Raw genomic sequence first — 9,675 nt, 5'->3', positions numbered from 1 at the left:
TGACAGTGCTTGAGAGGTGAAACAGTCCCAGGAAAAAAAGACCAAAGCTATATACAAAAGTAACAAAGAAAACCAAAAACTGCACAAAAAGTACTAAGAAAAGAAGAGTCTATATATACACAAACTTCGTCAAAGGTAAAGGATTGCTCACTGCACCACAACTGCACGCTCGGTCGCCATACATTAGTTTGGATGAAAACTAAATTATGAAAATTGTGAATGAAAACAAATCACATTGGACTTTAAGAATGCTTGGCATTCAATGGCACAAAGATTAATGATAATGTCTCTCAGAGGATCACAATGACCCTTTGTCCCAGTTCATCCACGGCTGATCAATTCGACCCTGTTGAACTATGTTACTGCTAGTTCATGTATTCTGAATGGTTTCTAGACAGAGACTGCAATAACTCACCAGGGGGTATGGCTGCCCAGAAAGCATGACGTGAGAATATTTTTTGTTCAGAGATATACTGTATAGACAGATGCATTGAATTCTTTTTATTTTAGAAAAAAAAAAAAAAAGTGATCTCAATCATAATATTATTTTAAATAAAACAAATTATGTATATATGTTAGCTAGATGTTTTTTTCAGGTAACTATATATAGTGTTTGGTTGCTATACCAGCCTCTAAACCAGAAGTGTTGAATAACTGTGCTTTCGACTGAGCTCTTACTGAAGTGATTCGCGGAATGACGACCTGTGAAGGGCTTATCTATGAATAATGCACAACAGTGCCGTTCGAGATCTCTCGCGCATGCGTAGAGTTCTCCACTGTTCTGCACACAGGTGCGCGCATTCACCTGTCAACGGTGCACAGACTGCACACATGTGCGCGAGCTCTTCATGCGAATGACACATTCAAACACACGGTGAGTTTAGAACGTTTTTTATTTAAACTCATAGCCTATATAAAGATGTTTACAGCTTATCTTGCTCGAGTTAATTGGTCGGTTTGATTTTTCTTTGATTTGGCGCATTTTGGACACGATATTAGGTTAATATTGATATTAAAACGATGCTATGCAAATTAATGTTCTGTGACGATGTTTAATTTGAATTTGCACGTATCAATTGTCACAGCGACTTACAATTAGGCGAATATTTGCATATTGTCTCTTTCAGCACTTAAGTAAATTAACAGATACACAAATGAATAGGCTATATTAAATTTAAGAGCTTCTTCTAAGTGTATAGGATATTAATGGTTCCTATAAGTAGTAACAAGTTATGATAACTTTAATTAATAACATTAACAAATATTATATAAAGATTAACCGAATGCACATTCAAATTGTTTGATATCTATATTTTTCCATAGGCTATACTGTATTGTGGCCGGGGCTAGTTGACAAATTTTTACCGCAGTGCAAATAAATAATCAATTTAATGAATTAATAAATGTTTAATTTGCTCTATTTTACATTTTCACTTGAACTATTTAATGCAGTCTGATGTTAGGGCCAGATGCCAAATGAGACACACACACATGCAGCCCAGGAATGTTAACCACAAAGTCACCATACACACATTCCAAAGCAGATTCTGTTCTATTTTCCAGGGAAAAGGTGGCTAATTGATTAACACATGGAGCTAATTGGATCCACCCAGATGGCCACTTATGCTCGGCCCAAAACCAGCCACTTTTTGCCGGCCATATCCACCACAGCATCCAGTTATAGGAGCCATCAGCCGGCCATTACCCTCAACCAGAATTCAAACATGCCCTGGAGGACTAATTCTTACTTTAGAAGTGGCAGCGCTATCCCGACCGTATCAGCACTTCAAAGAGACAACCTGGACTTAGTCCGGGCCAAAACCATGTTCTACCCCTCTAACAGGACGGCTCTCAGTTCACGATATATGCCAGAGGACTGGTACAAGTCTAACCAGAGTAACTACAGGGAGTCAGAGTCGTCCCGGAACAGTGCCGAAAGGCTTCGAAGAGACACGATACGACTGATTCAGGATAAGGACCAGCTGACTCGCAGAACTCAGGACTCCACCAGCAAGAACATTGGAGAAAGACTGAACGACATCAGCTTCTGGAGGTCTGAGCTCAATCATGAGATAGACAACATGGTGACGGAGATATCAGTACTGACGGATGTGAAAAGAAGGCTGGAAAGAGCACTAGCTGAGACAGAAGGGCCACTGCAGGTGATTTATATATACATATAATATATACAATGGTAATTTGAGTTATTTAACTTTAATTAACATTAATTAACCTAATTAATAAACAAACATCACATTTTCACATTTCGCCTCTCGAAAAATAGCCATTTCTTGTTTTTACTATTGTAACAAATCTTCCATCAGTGCTTGGAAAGCGGCACGGCACAGCTCTAGTGGTCTGTAGTCAGTTACACACCTAATTTGGGTCATGGTGATAGCTGAAGACCCAGTAACTAGAAAAGCCCACAGTAGAGTGTCAGGTGACCCATTGTTAGAAACCACTTGGTAACAGAACCTTTATGGGTGTAAGATATACACACTCAATCACACACACTGAGCACTAGATCTACAATGACCTCAATGTGTTCCACCTCTGTCTTTACAGAGTTACCCGTCTGAGTCACAGTAAGAGACTGTTTCCATAGAGACCACACCAAAACATGGTGACTATTAGTGTTGTGCTGGACGAGTTCCAAATTAGTGTAGAGTCACTGCCGGCACCTCGCAGGACTGACCACGAGAATGATCACAAGATGTTTCCATAGTGACGTGATTGCTTACTAGAGCTTCCGTTGTCACATTTGTGAGCAGTGAGGTGTATTATGTAATATCCTGTCATTATTAAAACTACATTTGTTATTTGGCTCTGTCATATCTATTTCTGAACACTGTCAAAAAAAAAAAAAAATTATATATATATATAATTTTTTTTTTTTTTTTTTTAATTATCTACATTAATTACTTTCTTTCCTCTCCAGGTGTCTCAGGAATGTTTGTTCCACAGGGAGAAACGGATGTCCATTGATCTGGTTCATGATGATGTAGAGAAAGATTTGATTAAGGTGAGGTCAACCTGAGCCAACCAAAAAACAAGCTCAAATATCAGTAATGAATCAAGGATTTTGAGGAGCTTTCTTAAGCAATGTGTTTTCCATTCGATTACATCAGATGTAATACATGGCTCTCTGGAATGTGATTCTGATTGGTCAATGGAGTCTTTTCACAGACTGTGATGATGCGTTTCCACAGTTAGCAAAGTTTTTTAATATTTTCAATTAACTATTTCCTTGCCAGCTTTTTTTTTTTCCCTTCCTAGCTTCATGCATTCTTTTTTATTATCAACGCTTAAGTACGTTTCATAAAAAAGCAACCTTTTGTACAAAAAGCTGAGAAAATGATGTTTTTGTCAAAGTTTTTGCCTGGATTAGAGCCAGAATGATGATCAAAAACATTAAAGGGATACTCCACTTTTTTTTGGAAACGGGCTCATTTTACAACTCCCCCAGAGTTAAACAGTTGAGTTTTACCGTTTTCGAATCCATTCAGCCGAACTCCGGGTCTGGCGGTACCACTTTTAGCATAGCTTAGCATAGATCATTGAATCGGACAAGACCATTAGCATCTCTCTCAAAAAAATGACCAAAGAGTTTTGATATGTTTCCTATTTAAAACTTGACTCTTCTGTAGTTACATCGTGTACTAAGACCGACGGAAAATGTAAAGTTGCGATTTTCTAGGCTGATATGGCTAGGAACTATACTCTCATTCCTGCGTAATAATCAAGAAACTTTGCTGCCGTACCATGGGTATAGCAGGCGTAATGATATGACGCAGCGCCTGAAAATAGTCCCCAGCTCTGTAACTTCCAACGTGACTGGGACTAAGTTTGTCTAACCTATTAGACCTATTTTCAGGCGCTGCGTCATATCATTACGCCTGCTGCACTCATGGTACGGAAGCAAAGTTTCTTGATTATTACGCAGGAATGAGAGTATAGTTCCTAGCCATATCAGCCTAGAAAATCGCAACTTTACATTTTCCGTCGGTCTTAGTACACGATGTAACTACAGAAGAGTCAAGTTTTAAATAGGAAAAATATCGACACTCTTTGGTCATTTTTTTGAGAGAGATGCTAATGGTCTTGTCCGATTCAATGATCTATGCTAAGCTATGCTAAAAGTGGTACCGCCAGACCCGGAGATCGGCTGAATGGATTCGAAAACGGTAAAACTCAACTGTTTAACTCTGGGGGAAGTGTAAAATGAGCCTATTTTCAAAAAAAGTGGAGTATCCCTTTAAATTTATCTTTTTCTCTTGCTAAAAGGGAACAAATATTTGTTGTAATTTCTTATTCACCATTATAGAAGTTTATATGTTAACTATGATGACTTCTGCTTCTGAGAACCCCCAAAATGTGAAAAAAGGGTCCATTCTGAGCATTATGAGGTCAAATATTTGATATGACCACAACCAGTCCTAGGCAACTGATGTTCAAGTAAGCTGTGTTTGTTTCATGTCTCAATTATAGATCAATCCATTAACTCACATAGGAAAAAAAGTAGTTGTAATTTCTATTTGCTAAATAAAATGTTGCCTTTTTTACAGGAAGTAGAGGTGATTAAGTCATGTCAGGAGAGAATGAGGCGACATTTAGAGCGAGCTATTGCTCAACTAGCGTGAGTCTCTAAATAACCATACACTATCGCTTTCAATTTTAAATGACATACCTGTAGTTTGGCAAATGATCATGGCGTCTTTGAAACCCAATGCATGTGTGGTTATACTGATTAATATCCTCAGGTCGAATCGTGCAGCACAGCACGAGCTGGAGAGAGATTTGAGTGACAAGGTAACAGCTCAGAGAATCGATGACAGGTGTCACCATCTCAGGAACACCTCTGATGGAATCAGCTACTATAGAGGAATCGATCGCCTGGACCCATCGTGAGCTTTATTTTATTTAAAAAACAACAATGAAGTCCAATGAATGATATGGATTTTTCAGAACAATAAATCAATGTTAAAATTTACTTTCTTTATGGTCTCAACAGAATCAGTCTTCCAGACTCCTGGTCGAAGTTCACCGACGACAACATCCTGCATTCTCAGAGCCAACGCGCCGCATCTCACAAACTCCGTGATGAGATTGAGATTCTGCTCAATGCCACTTCAAACGAGATGTGGAACCAGTTTAACACCGCAAACGTGTCATTCACCAACCGTATCTCTGAGACGGCAGACACCAAGAACAGTCTGCAAGCTCACCTGGCCAAGGTAACCACAGGATGCTGAACGTTGCGTCATTACTTTTAACCGCTCTTTTTGGTCCTAGTTCAAGTCTAATCAAGTGAAAACTGGCTTATAAGTCAGGTCTTTAGCAGTTCGTTTTTATTTGACCTTATCTCAAAAGCAATGCATTATAGTAGGAATTTGCAAATTGTAAAATAAAGAAGTCAATAGTCAAATCAGTCACAAAGAATTATTATTATAGATAGGAAAAAAGTATGATGTTAGTCAAGTTTTTCTGCATAAAAAAGGTCACAACAGGTTCACAAAACAATCCATACTGCAAAGTGATGTATGTATTGATTGATACACATTAATGTATGTCAGTTTAAAATTATCCAGGTCTTTCAGTCACTTTTGAAGGTAAACTTTTACCTTAGATATATACAAACTGGAATAACAATAGTATTCGTCTCATGTTGTTTAGTAATAATAGGATGTATACTACTTCCTCCTTACTTCACTTTGACTGGATAGGACCCAAAGTAAACGGCCTTTTCTTTGTCTACTTTTTATGCTGTAAAGATGTAGACGGGAAGCTCTGGAGTCTATTGTAGATGACTGTAGGTTAATGAAGGACATGAAGAAGCTCTGTCAGCTGTCCATAATGTTTAAGCCCTTGACGGCTGTAATCAGAGGCATGAGGTAACCAATAAACAACCATCATTCATGATGGTGATTGGTCAAAATGAGATTACTTCAAAATGTCTTCGTGAGGGAGTGTGTCTATGTAAGAGATGTCTCTGTAACTACACTTGATCCTGACTATTTTTTATGACCATTATGTATTTATGTGGATAACGGGCCTACTGTAATGAGGAGAACTATAAAGTCCTTTCAGATACCTTACACATCAATCAGTTTAATGACATTTTGAAGTTAATTTAACATTGGTTATAACTTTCTAATCTGGCATGCTTAAATGTTTTATACAAATTGACTCTATAGCTTGGCAAACCAAATAATTAGTAAGCAAGATAATTTGTAGAATTACATTTTCTGTAAAGAACAAATTAAATCAAGTGTTGTGGCATTTTAAATTCTATTAAGTAATTTACAAATAAAATTAAAAGAATAAACAAAAAGCCAAATTTGTCTTGCTTACCCTGAGGTTAAATTTCTGCTCTCTCTGCTTTGTCCTGGCATGGCTGTGTGGGAAATTTGCCCAGAAGAGAGCAATACCAACCTAATTTCAGATTAAAGTGCTTTAGACTGTCAATTATGATATACAGTAGAAATAAGTGTACCTGACTGGACCGTTTTAACTTTGAGAAGGGTCGAGAAGTCGGACACAGAGAATAAGTGACTTTGTCACTTATTCAATCAACTCTCACTCTCTCTCTTGCTTTCTTGTTTCCACATTCAGACTCTTCAGGAAATCTTCCAGACTGAGATGCTGATTGAAGCTTTAAAAAAGGCTATCCGAGACAAAGAGAACCCACTTAAAGTGGCCCAAACGCGCCTGGAAGAGAGGACTCGCAGACCCAACGTCGAACTCTGCAGAGACAACCCTCACCATAGGTAACCTATTAAGTCAATAAAAACAAGCAAACAATATTTGTGTTAACTGTCACAAACACAAAAAGCTCTGTTCTCCTTGTCTTTCCCTTGGTCTCAGGTTGATTACAGAAGTGAGGGAGATTGAAGACACCATTCATAAGCTGAGACAGAGATTGATGGAGGCCGAGAACACCCTGCAAACCCTGGTGAAGACGAAAGTTACTCTGGAGCATGACCTGTCAATCAAGGCCAACTCTCTGTTCCTGGATCAGGAAAAATGCATGAGCATGAGGAAGAGCTTTCCCAGCACTCCTCGTCTAGTCGGATACACCTAGATCCTCCAGAACCTTCTCTAAAAGCTGCTTAACCATTAATCTAGAAAAATTTGATGTTTAAAACATAAACTGTAAGATTAGTGTCAGAACAGGTTGACAGTTTATACTTAGTCCTCTTAATTAAGTGGATTGAAATCTTATACCTCACTATTATTGCTTCACTTACGGTAATTAGGTTATGCTTAGGTTAGGTTACACCATAATGATTAAGGGCTTTCGCACCGGAGGAACCTTTTCATAGTTCCTATAGAACTGGCGGAAGTTCACGGTTTTTGGCATGTTCGAACTGCAGGAACTAGGAACGATTTTAGTTCTAGGAACTCCTTTCGGAAGAACTAATTTAGCTCCTACTTCAGAATAGAGTCTAATGGTGAGTTCAAGTCATCTCGTAAAGATCGTATCTACGAGTTGAATGCACATGAGCGCCACCACAATGTCGTAAATACGAGTGGGAAGCTTAGGATTTTCTTTGAGCCCCGATCTTTACAAGTTGGGGGGGTGTCAGTGAGAAACATGGCAGAAATAGCACAAATAAAGTTATTTAGCAGTGATATTGCTAGACTTTTCTATTTACAGCAAAGTAAGCCTGCACAGAATATGATGGCATTACAATATAAAAATGTAACGTAACAATAATGTTTGCAGTGGCTTCATAAATTAATTTAAAACATTTTTTTTTTTTTTTAAGTAGGCTACACCTGATTTCTTTGTTCTTCATTTTCTAGAACTAGAGTTTAAGAACCTTGCTGTATTTTTGTGTAATTAATTAAGAAAAAGTCAACGCCATCTTACTCCGACAAAATGTGACTTGAACACACCTGCCGCCGTAAACACGACTTTCCACAAAGTACCGAACTTCCCAGGAGGACTTGAACGCACTATATCCCGGCACAGTGACGTAAGTGACACTGATTGGTGAAACGCACGCGAAAGACCAGCACCCGCCATTTTTAAAAAAGCTGTGTAAACACACAGATTATAGCCTATATTTACTCCACAAACTAACTCCATGAACATGGAAACCGTGATAGATGGGCCTCTTAACCTTTATGCTAAGGAGAATATCCAACGCAACTTTGAGCGGACCAAAAGAAACGTATTTCTGCTCATCTAACAACACTGGACATCAACCACATGGCAAACGCTAATCCCTTTTCATATAGGCTACTGTCTAGTGTCTACTTTCTTTGTATAACAGTTCTATTTAAGAACGTGTTAGACAGATCGTAAACTAATGAACACTGCTAATGCGAGAACTGTGCTCAGGCTGGCGTTCAAAAAATAAAGGTCCGCCGCGCCGTCAAAATAAAAGTCACAACAACAAGCGCGGCTTACGTCACTTCAGAGTTCTTACTGGCGGTGCGAACGCAAACTGTAAAATGTTCGTAGTGGAACCATTCGTTCTCGGGGAACCTCCCTGGATGCTAGTTCCTAGAACTAACCGGTGCGAAAGCCCCTATTGTATGCTAATGATTAGAAATGATTGTCTCTTGTAGTCTACTTTGACTGTCTGGATTTAAAAAATCAATAATCCCTGAACTGCTAGAAAAATAGTAAAATTGTCCTTTAGTGAAGTAACTTTATTTGCACCACTCAATATATGTACCATGCATAAAGCCTCAAGTTGATTCTAGTGTTGTGACATGGAAATGAAGTATAGAGGAAAAACTTGTTCCATAAAAAATAAATAAATAAATAAATTGTGTTGTGCTCTTTAAAAATTACTGGCCATTAAGGGGGGAAATAAAGTGATTTGAGCAGGGAATGCACCTTTAATCAGATTAGTAGTGCTCTGTGTTAGTCTTAATAGAAAACATTAATACATTTAGGCCTAATACAAAGCTAAGTTCATCAGTTATCTTAAGAGCTCTAGACATCTGTTGAACTGAGGTCTGATTTCTACACCAGTGTGACATGATTCTGACAGTTTGCAGACAGTGGACACGACACCTTGCTTTTGTTTGTTTAGTTCAGAGGTCCACTTGAGGGCTGTCACTGATAAAGTGATCTTTAGTCCACACTTCCCTGAGTTTACCAAAGCACAGAGGAGCTGTAGTTCTCATGTTCTTTTGAAGTACAAACACACTTAAGAAGCAGATGCCACAGGCAAGCAGACTCATTGTTAAGTATACACACAGCATCTGGGTTTATTGATTCTGAGGGAGAGCGTGTTTTCTCCTGTATACAACACATTGGTGTTCTGCTCAAAGACACACTTCAAACTCTTTACATATAAATTAAAGTCTGCTCTGTAGTCTGAATGTTTTACAGTACAAAATGAATGGTAGTGTAAGTTGCATGCAAGTCATTTTGATTACATTTTCATCCCAAGTATAACTGACAGCAACAGCCTCTCTTGAGCAACCCCATGCAAATGCCTTGCTTTGAAACACTATTTTGACAGCTCGGGTTGCTTATTGTGGGTCCTGAACCTTCAATCTTCTGGTTCCCAAATAACATCTGACACCACATCTTATCAGTTTTACCGTACAGTGACTGACTGTTCTCTTATCCTATCTGCTGCTAAAGAATGTAATGCACCAATTAAATATTAAAATCCCCAGTTCTCTCTTCTTTTCTGGTTTCTTATCATG

The 9,675-nt window shown here is 38.4% G+C and overlaps 1 protein-coding gene across 1 annotated transcript; it reads left to right on the top strand.

Annotated features, from left to right (window-relative positions):
• Positions 1 to 807: 807 nt before the first annotated feature.
• tekt3 (tektin 3) lies at positions 808 to 8,813 on the top strand. The gene is made up of 8 exons (XM_084434832.1): positions 808 to 874; positions 1,564 to 2,162; positions 2,939 to 3,022; positions 4,566 to 4,636; positions 4,761 to 4,904; positions 5,012 to 5,234; positions 6,613 to 6,767; positions 6,865 to 8,813. The coding sequence occupies exons 2-8, from the start codon at positions 1,590 to 1,592 to the stop codon at positions 7,079 to 7,081; spliced, it is 1,467 nt and encodes a 488-aa protein (XP_084290958.1). The 5' UTR covers positions 808 to 874; positions 1,564 to 1,589; the 3' UTR covers positions 7,082 to 8,813.
• Positions 8,814 to 9,675: the final 862 nt, after the last annotated feature.

Source organism: Rutilus rutilus (genome assembly GCF_951802725.1).
Source record: "Rutilus rutilus genome assembly, chromosome: 16".
Taxonomy (NCBI): domain Eukaryota; kingdom Metazoa; phylum Chordata; class Actinopteri; order Cypriniformes; family Leuciscidae; genus Rutilus; species Rutilus rutilus.
This window is presented reverse-complemented; position numbering and strand designations above follow the sequence as displayed.